This window comes from Azolla caroliniana, unplaced genomic scaffold (assembly GCF_043228905.1).
Source record: "Azolla caroliniana isolate FFs.n. ecotype wild unplaced genomic scaffold, voAzoCaro1.0.p SCAF_18, whole genome shotgun sequence".
NCBI classification, from domain to species: domain Eukaryota; kingdom Viridiplantae; phylum Streptophyta; class Polypodiopsida; order Salviniales; family Salviniaceae; genus Azolla; species Azolla caroliniana.
In genome coordinates, this window is record NW_028230453.1 from 16,329,564 (window position 1) to 16,351,377 (window position 21,814).

General features: G+C 40.5%; 2 protein-coding genes across 3 annotated transcripts; both read left to right on the top strand.

Annotated features, from left to right (window-relative positions):
* The first annotated feature begins 4,193 nt into the window (after positions 1-4,193).
* On the top strand, positions 4,194-9,214 carry LOC147852526 (pentatricopeptide repeat-containing protein At3g09040, mitochondrial-like). Its single transcript, XM_087334171.1, has 2 exons — positions 4,194-4,318; positions 4,417-9,214. Exons 1-2 carry the CDS (start codon positions 4,235-4,237, stop codon positions 8,410-8,412), a joined length of 4,080 nt encoding a protein of 1,359 aa, XP_087190297.1. The 5' UTR covers positions 4,194-4,234; the 3' UTR covers positions 8,413-9,214.
* A 1,985-nt stretch (positions 9,215-11,199) lies between these two features.
* Positions 11,200-16,972, top strand: LOC147852527 (RNA recognition motif (RRM)-containing protein). 2 transcript variants are annotated; one of them, XM_087334505.1, is made up of 5 exons: positions 11,200-12,279; positions 12,699-12,830; positions 14,530-15,064; positions 15,240-16,185; positions 16,287-16,972. In XM_087334505.1, the coding sequence occupies exons 1-5, from the start codon at positions 11,490-11,492 to the stop codon at positions 16,560-16,562; spliced, it is 2,679 nt and encodes an 892-aa protein (XP_087190631.1). In that variant the 5' UTR covers positions 11,200-11,489; the 3' UTR covers positions 16,563-16,972. The 2 variants fall into 2 exon arrangements, with proteins under 2 accessions (XP_087190631.1, XP_087190632.1); XM_087334506.1 differs by having other exon boundaries at positions 15,240-16,182.
* Positions 16,973-21,814: the final 4,842 nt, after the last annotated feature.

Sequence of the window (21,814 nt, forward strand, 5' to 3'; positions counted from 1 at the left end):
TCAAGGATAAGGTGTTAGCACAGAGCTATATTTCGGGCAAAAGCCAAATTTAAGGCACCTTAAGATATTCAGTAGCATAGCCTATGTGCATGTACCGGATGAGAAGCAGAGAAAGTTGGATCCGAAGTCGGAGAAATGAATACTAGTCGGCTACTCCCATGAGCAGAAGGGGTATAAGTGTTACAGCTTCGTGCTGATACCTTCTCCCTGATCCGGTTTTGGATGTAGACGACCGTCCTCATCGCCTCAACCCAATAGAATTTGGGCATGCTTTTCTCCTCAAGCATTGCCCTTGCCGCGTCGACAATCGACCGGTTCTTCCTCTCAGCCACACCGTTTTGTTCCGGTGTGTACCTACAGCTAAATTCTCTTCGAATTCCTTTCTGTTGCAGATGACTGTTGAATTGGCCGGAAAAGTATTCTTTTACGCCATCCAACCGTAGGCACTTGATCTTCCTATCCATTTCCCATTCGACTAAACTTTGCAAGTTTCGGAAACAATCAAAAACTTCACTTTTCATCTCGATGAGGAGATCCACGTATGCCGGTTGTAGCCATCGATGAAGGAGACGAAATATTGGCTCCCACCAAGACTAATGTTCTGTGATGGTCCCCATACATCCGAATGTATTAGATCGATCTTGTTACAGCTCTGGTTTCTTTTGGAGGGGAATGGAAGCCGGTGTGGCTTCCCAAGTTGGCAAGCTTCATAAATTTGGGTCTTCGGGCCACTAAATTTCGGCAATCCGAAAACAACTTGTTTCGATTGCAGGTCCTGAAGCCTCCGGTAGTTGACATGGTCGATCCGCTTGTGCCAGAGATCAATGTCTGATTCGATCTTATGTCCTTTTGCGAACATAGCGGTGCCAACGTCGTTGGTGTCGAGGATGAACATCCTCCCATCCCTGCGCCCTTGCGCGATTATCCAGCCTTCTTCCTCTATGAAGCACTTGAGGTGCGTGAACCGCACCTGCAGCCCCTGGTTAACGATCTGCCCGACCAACACTAGGTTCTTTGTGATTGTTGGAACATGTAATACGTTCATCAACTTTCCCTTTTGTCTGACATGGCTTAAAGGGGTTTCTTTGACATGCACAATCGGGTGAGGAGTGTCATCTCCGGTTTCAACAACTCCTGGTTGCTCCGGCTTTTCCAAAAACGAAAACCACTCTTCGTGGCTCACCATGTGGTTAGACGATCCAGAGTCAACATACCACACTTCCTTCAAACCGGAAGTGGTCTTCTTCATCAAATAAGCCTTGTGCTTCATCACAAAGGTTGGCCCTTGTCCGGTCTTTCCAGTTCCAAATCCTATTGATCCTTCTGCGTAGTGCGAGCTCTGCCGATTTCCCCGTCCAGCATTGCCAGATCCGGATTTTTCCGAATCGGTGCGCTTCTTCCAGCATTCGCTCTCTCTGTGGCCGAAACCCCGTCCAACATTGCTAGATCCGGATTTGTCCGAATCAGCGCGCTTCTTCCAGCATTCGGTCTATCTATGGCACTTCTGGCCAAAATACCAACATTCCGTTGCGATCTTCTCCTGTCGGCTCCCGGCACCACCTTGACTCCCCCGCTTGTGGAGGGTCGCACCATCATTGTGCCTCCAGTTCTGCTCTTGTCGGCCACTTGCATTGCGTGCCGATCCACCTTGTCCTCCACACCCACAGGGCCGATCCACCTCCATGTATAGCATCCAACTGTCTAATTGAGTGGTCCTTGACCCACTCGCCTGGTTTTCTTTGACCATGAGCATCGATTGCAGGTCGAAGAAGAACAAGGGTTTCTCCCAGGTGAGGATAGCGATCCGGATGGGCCCGTACCTTTGAGCCAGACCACCAAGGTAGATTTGCATCATTTCGTCCTCGGCTATCGTGATGTCAATGGACCTTAATGCGTTGTAAATCTCCTTTATCTTCGCGGTGTAATCTGAAATTGACATATCCTTTTGTCGGATATTGTTCAGTTCTTGCCGAAGTTGTAGATTCCGGGCTGAGGTACTTGCGGTGAAAATCATTTTCAGATTTTCCCAGGCCTGTGTCGGCGTCTTAGCATCTCTAATGTAGTTGATCATCTAGTCTTACATGGAGGACACAAGGCAGTATAGAACTCTGCTTGCTCCTTGTTCCCATGCCGGGAATTCCTTTTTGTGATGACTCTGGCGCTGTTTCATTCACACCCTCAACATAACTCCAGTATCCATGTCTGAGCAGATACTGGTGCATCTTGTACAACCAAGATGCATAGTTGTGTCTGTCAAGCTTCTCTATCGGAAGCGAACTTGCCATACCTCTGTCCATCTTTCATTCTTTACCGGATGTTAGGGTTTGTCTTCAGTAATCGCTCATCGGTTGCGGAGGTTCTCAACCCTTGCGCTCTAATACCACGTAAAAGTTAATACGCAGAAGCTTATGACAAACCGGTTCAGCCGGATAGCAACACAGAGAGTATAGGTTTAATGGAAACCTTACAAGACACAGAGAGAGCAAAATATTGTAAACTATATTCAAAAAATAATACTCTGTACATGGGACGTGCTCAGTGAATACTCTTTATACAAGTCCATAAGGGACTGACAAAAGTACTATGTACTTCAATGGTCATACGAGCGGTTGACACTAACTACGAGGACCATGACTAGCTAGTGGTCTAGAAGCATAGACCTCTAAACGGCCTACCGGTACACATGTGGGTCTGGCTCCCCGATCTTGATCTGGCTCCTGGTTCCGGACACCGGTCCGGATACGATCTGGCTCTGGCTTATCCAGTTGATCCGGATCCAATTGAGCTTGCTCGCTCAACAAACCCCCGAACAAAGACAGTCTGAGTAAGCCGAGATGTGGAGTTTGACGACTTGGCATCCTAACACTCTCTAGCAACTCCGCCTCGATTCCGGAAGATGGGTCCAATGAGCCGGAAACGATTTGGGCAGAAGATCAAGAAGGATTCGGTACTCGAGATGAGAGTCCAATCTCATTTCGGCTAACTGGGCCGAATGAGCAATTAAGTGGGAACAACCAGTTAGATGAAGAGCCGGCGAGTAGTGCAAACTCGACCGTGCTCTCCCCGTGCAAGGAACTGGGGAGATGGTTCACGCGCACAGAGAAGGGGAAGAAGAAAATGCTAGAATATGACACTGGCTGAGACGAGTCGGATCGGAGCAAATCCGACTCCAGAAGGAACGAAGTTTGAGTCGGCCAAGAGGGCCTTGAAATCAGCTAACAAGAAGTTATGTTGATCCACCTGCCAGAAGAACCCCGTAAAGAGGTACGGATATAATGAGTACATGGCGCATCACTATGCGTACATGACGAAAGTGGCGGAAGTGTGTGAGTCGAAGTGCTACGTAGAAGTGGCAAAAGACACACATTGGCGTGCCGCTATGGAGGAAGAAATGTGGGCACTCGATTCCAACGACACATGGGACCTTGTTGATCCTCCCCGATAGTGCAAACTGATCGGTTGCAAGTGGGTATTCAAGGTGAAGTACAATGTCGATGGTTCGGTCAACCGGTACAAGGCCTGATTAGTGGCCAAAGGATACGCGTAGACCCACGGAATCGACTACGACGAGACCTTCGCTCCAATAGCGAAGATGACGATGGTTCGTTCGGTTATGGCGGTTGTTGCCAGATTCCGTCTCAGTGTTTGTACATCTATCAAGAACATCCATTTCAAAGATGGAAACTAGTTTCCTCACGTCTTGGGAGATAATTGCATCAACTGATTAAGTAGCAAACCCTTCTAGGCTTTTGTCCCTGGCAACAATCCTCAGGGGAGACTAATCTCAGCTAGAGAACACGTGTGGGATGTATTCGTTTCTAATAGCCCAAAGTCTTTAAAGTTTTGACCATTTTATGTAACCATTAGGATTCTCCGAAAACATTGGAGTACAAGAAGGAAACACTAGTGTGAAAGCATTATTTGGGAACCACACCCTATTCTTCCTGGATGGATGATTTGCCCTCGGAAATAAGGAAACCACATAGCAGAAATAAACAAAACCACTTGGTGGTATTTTGATGAAGCCCCCCAGGGGCGTTCCCAAAAATAAGGAAACCACTTAGTAGAAATAAACAAAACCACTTAGGGGTATTTGATGAATCCAAACAAATAAATAAATTACACTCAGGGGTATTTAATGAAATACAGGAAATTGCTTTTGATTATTTTTCTTCGTTTCAACTTTAGCTCAGTTGTAACAGGACTCCATGGCCAGGCTATGTAATACGTCCCCATGGCGAAACAAAGGATCCCACATGATAGAATGGATCAATCATTCAAGGATCTCTTCAGAGATCTCTCACTTTGGAGCGACAAGGTATCGAGGAATTATTTGCATCGTTCGATCGAATCAACTTGTATTGTAGATAATGTTCATCGATTGAATTTTGTTTTTTTTTTCTTGTTCAAATATAGAATTCTTTCAATTCTCCAGAATTTAGCAACAGAATCTCCCATGATCCTTTATGGGCTCATCGATGGTGTAGTCTCTCTTGGATACATGAAGAGCTAAGGAGAAGAGACATAATCAACATTGGGATTATCAACGAATTAAGTTATCGTGAAGAAGATTCTGCTTTTGTAGCTTTGCTCAAATCATATGGTGAGAATAAGGATCTTGAAAAAGGTGCCACATTGCATATTCATCTTCTCAAGCGAGGCTTACTTGATAATAAGCCTTACCTAGCATGTAGTCTAATTTGCATGTATACCAAATGTAGTATGTTTGATGAGGCATTACAAGTGCTCGAAGAATGCCGAATTCAGAATATATACACTTGGAATGCACTAATCATAGGCTATGCTCAACAAGGGTTAGGTCAAGAAGCATTGAATTGTTTTGAAAAAATGCAAAGTCATGAGGGCCTCTCTCCAGATGTGGTTACATTCACTTGCATCTTGAAAGCCTGTGGTAAAGTTGGAGCTATAACCAAGGGCGAACAAATCCATGGTGAAATTGTGAAAAAGAGATTCCTAGAGAAGGATGTTGTGCTTGGTAATGCTTTGGTGGATATGTATGCCAAATGTGGGTTTCTCGTAAAAGCAAAAAAAGTGCTTGAAGATCTTCCTATTAGAGATATAGTCTCTTGGAATGCACTCATTGCAGGGTATGTCCAGCAAGGGCAGGGCCAAGAAGCATTGAATTGTCTCGAACATATGCAAAGTGAGGGTCTTTCTCCTGATTCGGTTACGTTTATTTGTACATTGAAAGCTTGCGGTATTGCAAGAGCTATAGACAAAGGCAGACAAATCCATGATGAGATTGTGCGTAGGCATATGCTGGCAAAGGATGTGTTGCTTGGCACTGCTTTGATTAATATGTACAGTAAATGTGGTATGCTTGCAAAAGCACAAGAAGTACTTAAAGAGCTTCCGGTTCGGAATGCAGCAACTTGGAATGCACTGATTGCGGGATGTGTGGAACAAGGGAAAAGTGAAGAAGCACTAAAATATTATGTAATGATGCAGAAACAGGACCTCCCACCAGATGCAATAACCTTCATTTGTATCTTGAAGGCTTGTGGTGGAATAGGAGCGTTAGCACAGGGCAAAGAAATTCATGAAAAGATTGTGACTAGAGGGCTTTTGAAGAAGGATGTTGTGCTTGGCACTGCCTTGGTGGATATGTATGCTAAATGTGGTGAACTTGCGAAAGCGCAACAAGTACTTGAAGGGTTGCCTGTTCGAGACGTAGTCACTTGGAATGCATTACTCGTTGGATTTGCCTTGCAGGAGCGACATAATGAAACGTTGAACTGTTTCGAACAGATGCAAAGTGAAGGCTGCACTCCAAATGTTGTGACATTGGTTTGTGTCTTGAAGTCCTGTGGTTGCACAAGAGCTATAGACAAGGGAGAAAAAATTCATGATTCTTTTTTCAGTATGGGCGTACTCGAGAAGGATACAACAGTTGGTGCTGCATTAGTGGATATGTATGCCAAATGTGGTATGCTTGTAAAAGCACAAGAGGTGCTGATGGACCTTCCTGCACGAGATGTAGTCTCTTGGAATGCACTGGTTGCTGGATATGTCCAACATGGTCAATGCCACGAGGCATTGAATTGTTTCGAACAGATGAGAAAAGAAGGATTCTGCCCAGATGCAAGTACATTCATTTATGCTTTGAAGTCGTGTGGCAGCATTGGAGCTATAGACATGGGTAAACAACTTCATGATGAGATCATGGGCAAATTCTTGCTAAATGAGGATATTGCACTAGGAAATGCTTTGATAGACATGTATGCCAAATGTGGGATGCTCGAACAAGCACAACAATTGCTTGAAGAGCTTCCCGATTCTCAATTAGTGTCTTGGAATGCATTAATTTCAGGGTATGCACAACATGGGCATGGTCACGAAGCATGGAACTGTTTCAAGCAGATGCAAAGTGAGGGGCATTGTCCAAATGTGGTTACATTCGTTTGCATCCTAAAGGCATGCGGTAGTGTCAATGGTATAGACAAGGGCAGACAAATTCATAACATGATTGTTGGTACAAGTTTTCTAGAGAATAATGTTGTTCTTGGAAATGCATTGGTGGATATGTATGTCAAATGTGGTGTAGCTGCAATGGCACGAGAAGTTCTTGAAATGCTCCCTGTTCGTGATGCAATTTCTTGGAACACATTAATCTCAGGCTATGTCCAACAAGGGCAGTCTCATGAAGCATTGAACTGTTTCAAACGGATGCAATATGAGGACATATCTCCAAACGTAGTTACCTTCCTTTGCATTTTGAAGGCTTGTAGCATCATAGGAGACATACATAAGGGCAAACAAATTCACTATGAGATTGTGAAGAGGAGCTTGCTGGAGAAAAATACCATTCTTGTCAATGCTTTGGTGGATATGTACAGCAAGTGTGGTACCCTTGAAAAAGCCCAAGAGTTGTTTGAAGAGCTTCATGTCCGAGATGTGGCTTCGTGGTCTGCATTAATTGCTGGATATGCTCAACAGGATAAATGCCAAGAAGCGTTAAACTGTTTTGAGCAAATGCAAAACGAGGGCATCTCTCCAGATGTGTTCACACTGATTTGCATCTTGAAAGTGTGTGCTGCCATAGGAGCTATAGAGAAAGGCAGAGAAATTCATGACAATGTTGTAAGTCAGCATTTGCTAGAAAAGGATATCATGCTTGGAACTGCATTGGTTGATATGTACACCAAATGCCAAATGCCTGAAAAGGCACAACAAGTGCTGGAAAAGCTTCCACTACGAGATGTAGTCTGTTGGAATGCCCTTATTGCAGGGTATGCCCAACAGGGGAAATGTCACGAAGCACTGAACTGTTTTCAATTAATGCAAAGTGAGGGTGTCTCTCCGGATGTCGTCACCTTTATTTGCATTTTGAAAGCTTGTGGTAACGTTGGTTCTATAGACAAGGGCATGCAAATCCATGATGAGATTGTAAGCAAGAGACTTCTGGAGAAAGATATCGTTCTAGGCAATACTTTAGTGGGAATGTATGCGAAATGTGGTATCCTTGACAAGGCATATGAAGTTCTTAGAGAGCTTCCTGTTCAAGATGTGGTATCTTGGAATGCACTAATTGGAGGATATGTACAGCAGGGATGCAGTCAAGCAGCTCTTGATTGTTTTGAAGTAATGCAAAATGGGAAACTTTCTCCAGATGTGGTCACTTTCATTTGCATCTTGAAGGCATGTGGCACGATAGGAGCAATAAACAAGGGTAAATGGATTCATGAAGAAATCCTTACTAGGGGCTTCCTAGAAAAGGAGATTCTACTCGGCAATGCTTTGATTGATATGTATGCAAGATGTGGCATGCTTGGAAAAGCAGTACAAGTGCTCGATGAGCTTCCTACTAGAGACATAGTCTCTTGGAATGCACTCATTGCCGGCTATGCTCAACAAGGGCAAGGCCAAGAAGCACTCAATTGTTTCGAACATATGCAAAGTGAAGGTCTCATTCCAGATGAGGTCACGTGTCTATGTATTTTAAGTGCATGCAGCCATTCGGGTCTATTAAATGAGGCGCAAAATATTTTCAATAGCATGATGAAGAAATTTGGTATTTCTCCAAGCTCGGAGCATCATACTTGCATGGTAGTGGTTTTTGGATGTGCTGGTCAGTTTGAGAAGGCATTGTCGGTGGTGACAGCAATACCACCAGTTGATCATCTTGTAGCTTGGCTTGCACTCTTGGGAGCCTGCCAAAAATGGGGAAATGTTGAGCTTGGGAAGCTGGTCTTTGACCAGGCACTGAAGTCAGATAGTAGTTGTGCTGCGGCTTATGTGCTTATGGCTAATCTTTTTTCGGTTACCGGCATGCATGAAGATGCACACAATGTGGAATCGATGAGGTTGAAATATGCTGCTTCTGAAGTGCAAGAAAATAATGTCGATATCAATGGAAGGGGAAATTTGTATTGGATAGATACATATTTTTAGTATCCATAGAGAGGCCAATATTGACTAATGGAAGCTAGTACAAAAGTTATCTTGATGTGTGTCTCCTTCCTAAGAAGGGATATTCATACTTTGAAGCACTAAGTCTCGATGTGTAAATAGGCAAGTTCTCGAAGTGACAATGTAAATACCACTATCATGCTGGCAAGCTCAATGCACCCAAGCATGTGATGAATGTACAAACTATTCTTGTGAAGGAATGTTACAAGGCCATTGAAGTATGGTGTGCGTTTAGTAGCTTGAGCTTTGAAGGATTAATGCTTGATGAAGACTTAAGAGAAACTAATAGACAATGCTTTCCATTGATACGTTGGAGGGGACAATGTGTTGTCATACAATGCATGTGAGATATTTCTCATTATTCCGCATTTTGTCTTCGTGCTTACGTGCTCGTGCACAATGTATTTGGCCACTTGATTAGCTAGATATTCTAACAATCCTTCATTGGTATATGGCATGATGATGATGCAACACGAATTAAATGAAGATTTGTGTTATTTAGATTCCTCAACAAAAGGATTTGCTTGCCAATTTCCTCCCCGTACAACATCCGCAAAATTGTCGCTTGTTTTGTTTGACACTACCATCTCGATTCCTCCCTTATATGATAGAAACAAGAAGATTGTGGATATGCAAGCAAAGGCCTCAAGTTTGAAACAAAGTGTGATTTCTAATGGTTGGTCGTAAAGGTGGAAACATTTTTGTTTGAAAGAATTGAGACATTGTAAATCAAATTGGTTATGTAAAAGATTAAGAATATATGAGATTCCTTGCATAGCAATTTTTTATTATTTCATGAAGTGTCCTCCGATCTTAATCGAACTCTCGTGTGAAGATTACATGATGTGTGTAGTTCTTCTCTCTTTGATTGGTTTAAGAGTGGTAAACAATGGCTATGTTTGCAAACAAGAGACATATGTATTACATTGTGGTTTGTACATAATGCCTTTCTTGTATTTTCATCTATTGAATTTCATCGGCATTAGCACTACATATAAGGGTGCTCCATAAATAGAAGAGTTACTTTGAATTTCATCAAAATTCTACTAGGATTGATCAATGCCAATAATTTTGTAGCAACGGATCATTTTCTTCTCTTCATAGTAGTGATAAGCTACTCTAAATTCACTTTAAAATGATCTATGAGTTCTTGCAATGGATGTTAAAAAAACATTTGAGCATGATTGTGAAGGCACAACTTCGGGCCCATAATTTAAGCATGAAATGGGTGAAAAAAAAATCCAATCGATAATCGATAATGGAAAAGGGATTCTAAATAGTTCTTATATATTCCCTAATGACAAGTGCAACACACTCTATGAATAAATGGACAAAGTTTTGGGTATTCATATGCTCTCTAGGCCAATTCGAGACTAGAATATCTAAGCATAAGGGGAGAAAACATTCCTCAACAAAGTCCTTAATGTTATTGGATCCTCTGTAACCCAAAAATGAGTCATTCTTTTAATATGATCAACGCCTTGATTCGTAGGGAAGGTAACAAATTAGTATGAACATATGCATGATATCCATGAAATAGGGTGGCATATAACTTGTTGATATGATAGGTATAAAAATCCTTATTAAAATCAAATGTCTGTAATATGATACTTATAATTAAATTTATGCTTATTATATTCACTAATTTTGTGTTGGGCTCATAATAGGTTGGATAAAGAGTTCAACTACATGGCTTCTATTGCTAATAAACATGATTAAATTTGATCAACTACTTTCATTTGCATTCACTCTTTACCAAAAACCATAGGTTTATATCCATGATATGTGATTGAAGTTGAACAAGTAAAGGTGGAAAATGCTTTCTAGAGATGCCCCTATCAACCAACTTGATAGATGACTAGAGACATGAAAGGTAGAGTTTGATCTTCTCATCGACAACAACCCGATTGATGTAATGGATGGGTAAGGCATGATGAAGTTAAGCCACAATGTCGTAATCGATAAACTAATAGCTTATTATGGCAAGACCCACATGGAACATGGATGTGGCTTGGTCCCATGATAGAAAAGGGAGCGATTGCTAAGATGCTAGTTGGAGACGATAATGATGGATGACCTTCAACAATTGTCATGCAAGACATGAACAACATACTCAATCTAGTCAAAGTAAATGATTTGTTGCAACTCATTGTCATATATTGTTCATTGACCTCGCGAAAACATGGATGACTGATGATTAACAACAAACTTGAGGAGCCTACAAGTGCAAGAAAAACATCGACAACATTAGTAGGGGATGAGCAGGATAGGGGGGTGGTGTGCCATATAACTTCCATCATCAGGTGTGACCTCCAATTGTGGGGGTGGCATGGACGAGATGTTATTTGAGCCCTAACTACATATCCATGTCACAATCTGATTGCAACCATCAATATATGTATACGACATAGACAACAAAGATCTCGTTAACAATGATCATACAAACTAGGAGGGTGGCAAGGCAAATCATATGTACGGGAGATCTCCTAACCGCGATCATACAAAGATCTATTAATGATGATCATACAGTAACAATGATCATAAAAGATCCAAGAAGGCGGCAGGACAGGACAAGCATGTACATGGGCTCGACTCAAGAGGAAGAGGTGTGGTGTGCTTGGGTTTTCTTTGGTCTGGGAAAACATGAAGAATTATTAGGATATAGTGTGTGTGTGTATGAGAGAGAGAGAGATAGATAAATAGATATATAGAGAGAGGGGTATCCTTTGTAATTATGGAAAACCTAAGAGTCTAGAGGCTCTGCACCAAAAATGCTCAGAGAAAGAAACGGAGAATCCGTTTAGGTCTAGTGTTATCGCCATAGCCAGGTATCAGAGAAAGCTCCAGAGAAGAAGGTAAAGAGAAGAGAAGAGAAGAGAAGAGAAGAGAAAATCTCTCTCTCTCTCTCTCTCTCTCTCTGTGATCCATCCTTCCATCCTTCCATCCCTTCTCTCTTCCTTTCACCCCCCTTCCAACGTATCCATTCATCGATCAGATCGATCCGTAGATCGATTCAGACAGACAAACGGACAGTCTCATACACACACGTAGGCGCCGATATGGCGGGTCGATCCATCTGGGCGAAACAAGCAGAGGAAGCGAAGCTGAAAGATGAAGAGCAGAAAGCTGCGGCCGCTCGTGCTGCGTTCGATGCCACGTTCAAAGGCACAGAATCCGTTGCAAAGAATTCCTTGGAGCTCATGAACATAGAACAAGCATCAGGAAGAAGCCGAAGCCGAAGCCGGAGCCGAAGTAGGAACAGTAATGAAGAAGAGAAAGATGGGAGCGATGATGATGATGATGATTCGGAAGAAGATGAAGAAGAGAGATTATCTAATAAGCCAATTGGACCTGTCGATCCTTCGAAATGCACCGCTGCAGGGAGTGGTGTAGCTGGCGGTGCTGCGGGTTCCACCGCCTCTTTCATCATCATCACAAAAGACTCTGATGGGAGGAGAGTTCTCCGTGGTGGTGCACAAATTAAAGTTAAGGTTGTTCCTGGGATGAGTACGATAAGTGTTGGTGGTGTAGAACAAGAAGCAGCCGTGAAAGACCACGGAGATGGCACATATGCCGTCTCTTATGCGGTCGTTAAGAGAGGAGATTACACTGTCTCGGTCGAATGTAATGGTCTTCCCATACTTAATAGTCCTTTCCCGGTGTTCTTTAGTGGTGGCACGGGTCTTCCTCTGCCCACCCCACCTAGTGTTGGTATTGGTAATGGTATTGGTGGTGGTATGGGGCCTTTGCTTGCCTCACCTCCTTTCATTAATGGTAGCGCTCAACCTGCCTTTCCGGGAATGATGCCAAACATGTTCGGAACAAATTTCCCTGGACTTCTGCAAGCGGGTATGCCCTTCTTTTTTATGTGTCTAACTATTTCCAAATTCCAATATTTCAAACCACTTTTTATGGGTATTTTTGAGTCAATGTCTGTAGGTAGTAAGCCTTACTTTTTTAATGTGTTTTTATTTTGTCTGTTGAATTAACTTAAAAATATAGATACCTCCAAACTTTGAGATGTTTGAGAATAAAAACCTTCATATATTTAGGTAAGACTTGATCAATCACTTGGAATTATTTATTTACAAGTATTTATGATTTATTAATAAATTTACTTGAAAGTTTCTTTCCGTTGTTTCAAACATTGGTATAATGAGCACTTATTTATACTGTTTGTCTTCAGGTTTCAATGATTTTCCGCTTTTAAACTCATTCTTTGCATTTATTTAAGAATGGCCTTTGAGTTTTGGTTGATTTTTTACCAGGTGCAAATATGCCGGGTCTTAGTCAGATGCCATTGCCACCATCTGCAGCAGCCATGGCTGCTGCTCAAACCATTATGGTTGCTCGGGCTTACGAGGCGGCTCAAGCACGGGCAGCAGCTGCTCAAGCAACTGGTATCTTTTATGCGCTTAACCTTAGTTCAGTGTTTCATCAGTACATTTGAGGCCTTCCCTGTGAGTCTCACTTGATTATGACATAAATGTATAGGAAACTGTATATATTCAGAAGAGGAGCTTATAGTCAATAAGCTCAGTTTGGCCGCAACCTTTTTTGTGGGTGTTTGGTGATTAGTGTCAAACTCTGTGTCCTTCAATATATCCTCACCCATGTGAAATTCTTTGCCTTTTTTTTTTGCTTTTTTTTGTTGGTCATATTGATGAAGGTGGTTTTAGAGGAGTAGAAGCTTTTATTGCACTTGATGATGACATTTGGAGTGCTGGAGCTATCTTCATATGTACTATTTTCCTTTCCTGGGAATGTGGTGGCTTGATAGTACAGGTAATAGTGAGCCTTTTAATTTGAATTTTGGGATAAAACTGGTCCGACAACATTGTTTTGGGTTGCAGCTATATGCGAGATTCGTAGTCATACCAGTTGGTCGCATTTGAAAACCTAGATAATAGGGGTAGACTATAGTTTGAGAATGATAAAGATGTTATGTTGTTTCCATGTGTTCTGAGATTCTCTCATGGGGTCCAATTCGACAGGGTCTTTGTGGTTGATAAATTACAAGAAAACTTGTCAAAGTTGATCTATTAGATTCTGATCAATACTCCATCACCATTTGGGAGATAGTTGTAGATATATGCGTTATTTTATAAAATTTCATCAATTTATTCTGTAAGTGAGAAGTATTACGTGATTAGTAATTTTTTTTGTCATTAATCACATGGAGAATGTAGATTGTACTGGCTAGTTCTAGAATGAAAAATGGTTGCTAATATTTTTACTGATGTTTTCTTAGTTTTGTACATACTTAGCAGACATGTTGCATTTAGTGGAAAGCTACCAAAAATATGTATGGATATTTGTAAGGTGTATATTATTAATTTCTCTTGTATAACCTCCTTGGATTTTGAATCTCTTGAAGTTGTGTGATGTTAAATTCAAATTATGAATATAATTAATGAACGCGCATCTTCAAGAAGAATTTTGTCTTTCAGAAGTAATCTTGCAGTTCAGATCATTGGATGCTGAAGATGAGAGTCTCACCTGTTTTTTGAGTATTTAGAAGTTGGAAACTGTAAGTTTCATAGGAAGTTGTAACTTGGCATCATATCATGTGGGTTCTTAATTGAAGCATTGCTCCCTTGTCTATGAGCTTCCACTTTTTCACTTTGTTTGCATTTACTATATGTTTTTTGTTTGCAGTTAAGTGCATGCATTTATCTGTAGTTCATTGTGCTTACATTTAAATGTTCATATTTTGCTTATAGCATTCCTGGATGGAAATTAATGCTTGTAAGTTTTCTAATCGTTTCAGGTGGGATTGGTTGTCTTAATTTGGATTTCAATAGTCATCAACTTGTTATTTCAATAAGTTTCGATGTTCATTGTTTTGACAAATCTATAGAAAGCAAATTTAAGCATTGCCATTTACTGATATGTCTTGGAAATCTATACCCCTAATATCATTTAGCTACTTGCTTTTGTGGCACACATGATCACGTACACCTTCAGAGGCTTTGTGAGGAACTTGTACACTAAGCTTTGGTCACTGCTTAGTTTGTATATCTTGCTTTACATTCTTGACTATTTTGTCTAGATTCTAACTATATGCTTGTTTAAATATGTGATTAATTGTCGTTTCAGTTACAAAGGAGAATGAAAAAGATCCTGCACTAGCTGAAGAGAGGCAAAAGGAGTTACTTTCCAAAACAGTCCAAGTGAGCAACCTTAGCCCAGCGTTGAGCGTTGAGCAGCTAAAAACTCTTTTTGGCTATTTTGGGACCGTCACAGAGTGCAAGATAAGTGATTCAAAACTATTGGCACATATAGAGTATGGAAACCCTGAACAAGCAAAAGCCGCATTAGCTCTCAATAATATGGAAGTAGGTGGGAGGCCAATCAATGTTGAAATGGCAAGATCCTTGCCGCCAAAACAACCATTATTACCTTCTCCTAGTAGTTTACCAGTGATGATGCAACAAGCAGTTGCTATGCAACAATTTCAATTTCAGCAAGCACTATTAGTTCAGCAAGCTGTTGCATCACAGCAGGCAGCATTACAGGCCGCAAATGTTAAATCTGCTTCTGAGATGGCAGCGGCAAGAGCTGCAGAAATAAGTAAAGCTCTGAAAGCAAGTGGGAATGACGATGAAGCAGAGAAAGAAACCCCAGGGAAAATGTCTGATCCCTCCTTATGTCTTTGTGTTTCCTTACATCTTTGTGGTCATTGTTACAAGTAAATGGTTTGAATTTTATCCTGTAGTGTTCATTACAATTGAATAATTGTTTCAAGGTTTTGCTGTTGTGTCTATTACAAGTGGGTTGCATAAAAAATTAATATAATATCTTTACAGGTCTCCAGCCAAACCACCAAAGTCGAAATCCCGGTCTCCAAGTCCTGTTCGGAGTCGTCGTCGTCACCGTTCGAGGTCACTGACAAGGTCTCCTATTCGATATCGACACGGTCGTCGCTCGCGTTCTCCCTCTAGAGAAAGAAATCGTCATGCTAATGATAGCAGGGGCCGAGCTTGGTTCTACCGAAGTGGAGAGGATTATTATCGGTCCCAAATGAGGCATACTGAAGTTCGGGATCGACGAAAAGAACATGAATCTAGAAGTTCTCGGAGGAGTAAGAGTCCTAGAAGCAAGCGGAGGAGCAGGTCTCGCTCGCTAGGGAATAGAAGGGAGCTCGAGCATAGAAGGGACTATAGTCGCTCTCCGAGGCAGAGAAAAGAGGAACGTAGATCACTGTCTCCAGGAAACAGAAGAGATCGTAGTCGCTCTCCGCGGCAAAAAAAGGAGGAGCATCCTGAGAAAACAAGGTCTTCACACAGCACTAGATCACGTGCACATGGGAGCCGAGATGAGCGCAATGAGAAGTCCACTTCTAGAAGGGAAGAGACTTCACCTCAAAGGGTTGAGACTTCTAGAAAGGATGAACCGTCTGCGAGGAGGGATGAACCCTCTTCCAGAAGGGATGAGCCCTCTTCAAGAAGGGATGAGCCCTCTTCAAGAAGGGATGAGCCCTCTTCAAGAAGGGAGGAGCCCTCTTCGAGAAGGGAGGAACCCTCTTCCAGAAGAGAGGAAGCCCTTTCTTCGAAGGAAGAGTCTATTTTTAGAAAAAGAGAGACTGAATTACATGCTAAAGATGGAAAAACTGACAGCAGGATGTTCACAAGATCTCCATTGAGAGAATCAACTCCTAAAGTAGAATCTGATGAAGAGAAGGCGGTTGTCGAGCAAGGTGTTGAAATTAAAATACCTGTCATAGACAATGATATTGAAGAAAGCGTGAAGGTTGTAAGTACTTTTTGTTTCTTTTTTTGTATGGTGTGTAGGCTATCTTGCTATATCAAGAGAGCAAGAGAGTTAACTCAATTCACTTGTTTCTTCTGCTTCAGGATTTGAATGGGGATGACAAATGGGAAGATGATTCCAAGGATAGGAGACGCTCTAGAAAGAAGCATAGGAAATCTGAGGATATTGAGAAACGTGATAAACGGAGGAAAAGGCACAAGCATAGGCATTGTCGATCCCCTTCAGATTCTGGAGATGCTGTTCCTTCAGTGGATGGTTCAAAACATAAGGTTGATAGTGATGATGGTGCTAAAAAGGGCGCCAAAAAGAAAAGCCGACGCTCAAGATCTGCATCATTGAGTAACAGTGGGAGCTATTGAAAGGCACTTGGCATCCGCAGCTCATGATGATAAGGAACTACTTTAGGCCTTTTTGAAATTTTACTTGTATTTGAGACAACTGTTGCCTCATTATCCCAATCACCAAACTGTTTTTCGTGCCCATGTGCCATCATATGCAGGTTGGAGACCGAGGAGAAATATGTAAGGATATATTCTTTGTATTGGAGATGGACTTGAGAAGCTGAACTTAACAACACTCTTTGTTACTCTCGACGCTTTAGGTAGTTGAACTGAACACTATTGACTTGAGCACAAGGTCATAAATTTGACTATTATTTATATTTGTGTAGTGTAAAAGGAATATGTTTGGATGTGCAATTTTTGGCCTTGTGGCAGGTTGTATGGTTTTCTCACATTCTTCCTTAAGAAGTACTAAAGTGATTTCCTGATCTTGACAAGAATTTACGAATGTTTTTTTGTTGATATTGATGATGGATATAGTAAGGTAGTAAGCATAGATATTGGATTCTCAAAAGAAATGGGTGATCCTGTTTTTGTGTTCAATAACTTGCCTTATATGAATTTATTTTCTTCATTGTTAATAATTGTTTGGTTGAGTTGATTTGTTTGTTTATAAGGTTGTGTATGTGCTCATGGAGGAGCCATACATTTTTATGCTTTTACAGTTGTCATGATTGCAGTGTTAAAATTTGCTGCTTGCACAGAAGTTTGAGTTGAACATTCCAGCTTCAAGGTGAACAGAGATGTAAGTTTCTTTGTAATACAAGCCGGTATTTTGGGACCAATTCATATTTCATTTACATTTCTTTGGGATATTTGCACTGATTTTGTTCATCAAGTATGCTTCATTGTGGATGGTCAATTACAAGAAACTGTAGTTTAGATGACCGTTATTGGGTCTTTATTACCATAGCTGGTCAAGATGAGAAAAACTACATTGTCAAAATAACATTTTGTATAAACCACTATATTCAGTCGTGGAAAACATAGTGATTCCTAATATAGTTATTCTTTTGTCAATAAGTTATCCAACATTGTGGGGGATAATATTCTAGAAATACGGAGCTAGGTTCATTGTTATTATAAGTTTTGATGACGATAGATTCAGTCAACATTCTAATCTTGAAGGCTGTGAAATTATGTACCCTAGATTATAATTGGGGTGGTAGGTGTGAGGTTATTGTCTCATTTGTTGGATGCAAACATTTTTTCATAGAACACTGTTGTGCTCTAATCAAGGTCGTGTCAATGAAAGCAATAGTCATCCTATATATTTCCAATCCTGCTCATGATTTTAGCTCAGAAAAAATGTGTTAGTGGAAACCTTCAATATGGTTTGGAAGAATGTTTTGCGAAACGTAATGTGCCAGATGATGATTTAGACTAATCTTTAAAATACAAGGCATGATGGACAATTGGGTGGTATTCTTCAACTTTAGGCCATAACGGATTGGGTGGTGAGTGAAGCCTAGATAGTAGAATTAGAATTTTTAATGTCCATAAAGAAGGCCAATTTGGACATATGGGACTAGAGTATACATGTGTTCTTGATATGTGTCTCCTTCCTAAGAAGGGGTATTCATACATTGAAGCACAAAGTCTCTATGAGTGAATAAAGCATACACATATGAGCTCAACCTTCTAGCATATCTTGAACGAATTGCACTATATGTCGAGCATGTGAAGAGCAAGTGACATTCATCCTTACCCATGCCTCCATTGCATAAATTTGTTACATTTTGATACCATGATGCAACTTCAAATCCTAACTTGTGAGATCTAGTGCGAAGTAGTGTAAGGGTTGGGCTCTAAGAGCATTACTACTCATATTGGTAATGAGATAAGGTTGGATACGATCAATAGGCATTCTTGCTTTATATTGAAACCAACATTCAAGGTTGACATTTGTAATGTAGTATGCTAGCTTTGTCCTCTTAGCATCTTCCCGCTTCATCCTTAATGATTCCACCAACCTTTCCTCAATCATTACAAAATGCATAGCATCGCTCGAAAGCTCTAAAAGATCATCCACATCCCATCTTCTAAACCATTTCCTTATGTCAAGAACCCAATTGGATGAGAGAATCTTACAGTTATGATTCTTTTGTAGCTTACATCCAACATTCCAAGCAAGATGTGGTAATCGATGATTCGGCATATTCTTGACTTTTGTAATGTATTTATATACTTTTTGGGGTGCAAATATTTCTATGGGTCGAACACTTGTTTCCAAGAGCATGGTCCAAACCATTTCCTTATGTCAACAATCCAACTGGATGAGAGAATCTTACTCTTATGATTCTTTTGTAGCTCACATCCAACATTCCAAGCAAGATGTGATAATCGATGATTCAACATATTCTTGACTTTTGTAATGTATTTATATACTCTTTGGAGTGCCAATATTTCTATGGGTCGAACACCTGTTTCCAAGAGCATAACTTGGTAAGAGGTAGTGCATTTAACTCTTAATTGCCTCCTTAAAAACATCTTTTGAATTTTCTCAATCTCATTCCATGCATTAAGAGAGATGGGGCCACCCCATACTTCTGTTCAATAAAGCAATACTTGAGTTACCATGGCATTGAACAACATTAGTTTTACTTCCCATCCACAAGTATCTCTTTGGTTGCATTGGTTCTCCAAAAGGTAATACGATTTCCAACCGGCTTGGAGCCTAGAATCAAAGCATGCACTCCATTTATTTGTGGCGGGTACATCAATACTAATCCACTATCCATTTTTAGTTGGCATTTAACTTGTTCATATAGGCGTGCAACAATAACTCAGTCTCTAATGGCATGTCAATCTCTACCATTCTATTCCAAAGCTCACTTCGTGGTACGATATCAAAAGCTTTCTTGAAATCAACAAAACAACAATAAAGTGTTTTTCCTTGTAGTCGACTCTCTTCCATGATTACTCTCAATGTGACCAAATAATCCACAATGGAGTGTTTTGGTCTAAATCCTGTTTGCCCAAGTGCTCTTTTGCTTGTACTTTTAGTCCATGTGCTTATCTTTTGCTCCATAATAGTGCAATATAATTTAGCAATAGTTGAGCTCACCATTATTGTACGATAATTTGATACTTGATTCTTATCTCCGGTTGTAAATATTGGTTTAATCCAATTCATAAGCCAATCATTTGGAAATCTTTGTTTTATAGCTTGCTCTATAATTGTCATTATCCAATGACGAGTATGTGGCATTGTCCATTTTTAATCCAATTCATAAGCTAATTATTTGGAAATCCTTGTTTTATAGCTTGCTCTATAATTGTCATTATCCAATGACGAATATGTGGCATTGTCCATTTTAAAAGCTCACTTGAGATGTAGGTTGCATCTGCTGCTTTCCCACTCACCATCTTCTTTACTCCCTTATTGACATCATCAATATCGATACATGGTCTAACATGTCTTCATTTGTAAAGCGACCTTTCACATATTCTTTCTTACCCTTGAGTTGCCCCCATGCTAAAAATGGTTTGAGCTTAAACAAGTTTTTCTTTTTCATCTCTTGCATTTGGAAATATCTTCTTTTCGTTCTCGTCACTACTTTCTTATATAGGTGCCATGCAACAATCTTTTCATTTTCCCCTTCCATGGACTTAAACCATTCGAGATACATTTTACATTTATCGTTGAACCAAGAATTACATGGAAAACTACACATCTTATGCCCACCCGCATGCCTCTTAAAGTATTGATATCCAACCTTAAGGATGAAATCCGTCAAATGTTGCCAATTTTCTTTAACATCGTTGCTTAGAGCTTAGCTAATTATAGGCGATTTGAAGACATTGGCAATGGGATGTTATAAATATGTAATTTGATGAAAGATTAATTAATGAAGAATTAAATTGCTTGTTTTGAGTAATTTATCTAGTGTGTAATTTTAAGAGTATGTTTAGGATTGCTGATTTCATGATAGTGCTTTTCCTTAAAATTATGCAAACTATTTTAACTTGTACATGGTTCACTTGAGTACATTTGTATCTCAAAAAGAAGAACCCTAAACGATATTATTAAATTGGTTTTTAAGAAAGAAGAACGCTAAGAAAGACTGTATATAAAAAAGACACACGATTTTATTGAGAAAGAAGCACAAAAAGTAGATTGTATATAAAAAAAAAAACTCCCAAACAGGTCCATTAAATTGTTTATTTGCAATACATGTAGTTTGTTTGTTTTACAAGAAAACTGGTAATTGCTACTTGTAGCTACAAATTCCATGGCATACTGTTGTAAATACATTCATACACATTAACACGAACTGTGTATAAACTTGAGCAACTATTGTATTGCGACATTGGGACATTGATGCACCTGACCAAATGAGAGTACATGTATGCCACTGATTTGTCTTCTAATAGCCTATACACATAATTGTAATCATCTAGTCTTGCATAAAAAATACCGTCGATGTAGAATGTCCCGGTAGATACAACATTTCCCCAAACATCTAAAATATTCTACGTTGCACAATGTTTACTAACCATGCACTTCAATATATAGAAATCAACACCATCTCAATTGCCTTCTTTTGCATTTACAGTAAAATTATCCCCAACATTTAAGACATCACTTAGAGTATCGCCACGTCCTTGATATGTGAAGTCATCATTCTTTTCTGTTTCTCCATCAATTGCTTCCTTATCGTTCAATGTATGATACTCCCAATTCTGAATATATGCTTTGTTTAAACAATACCTCCAATTTCCCTGCACACAATGGAAGCAAAAACAAGTTAATTCTCTAATCGCAATACAATGGTATGTTCGGCAACTGGCCGACGAGTCAAGGATCTATCTGATCCTATACGTAGACGACATGGTGATTGCTGGAAGCAATCAAGTAGAGATTGGTAAGCTGAAGCAGAGCCTTCACGCAAAGTTCACGATGAAGGAACTCGGACAAGCCCGACACATACTAGGCATGAGGACAGAGGGAAATCGGACGACCAAAACTCTCCGACTCTCCTAGTCCGAATACAATCGCAAGGTGCTCAAATGCTTCAACATGGAGAATGCGAAACCAACACCAACACCGCTTCCGACGTCGGTTGGACTATCAGACAGAGACTCTCCTTCGACAGACAAGGAGAGAGAACTCAATGGAAAAGTACCCTATGCATCGGCAGTAGGAAGTATCATATACGCAATGGTGGCAACCCGACCCGACTAAGCCTATGTTGTAAGGGTGGTCAGCTGATACATGTCAAACCCAGGAAAGAAGCCTTGGGAGGCCGTCAAGCACATCCTTAGGT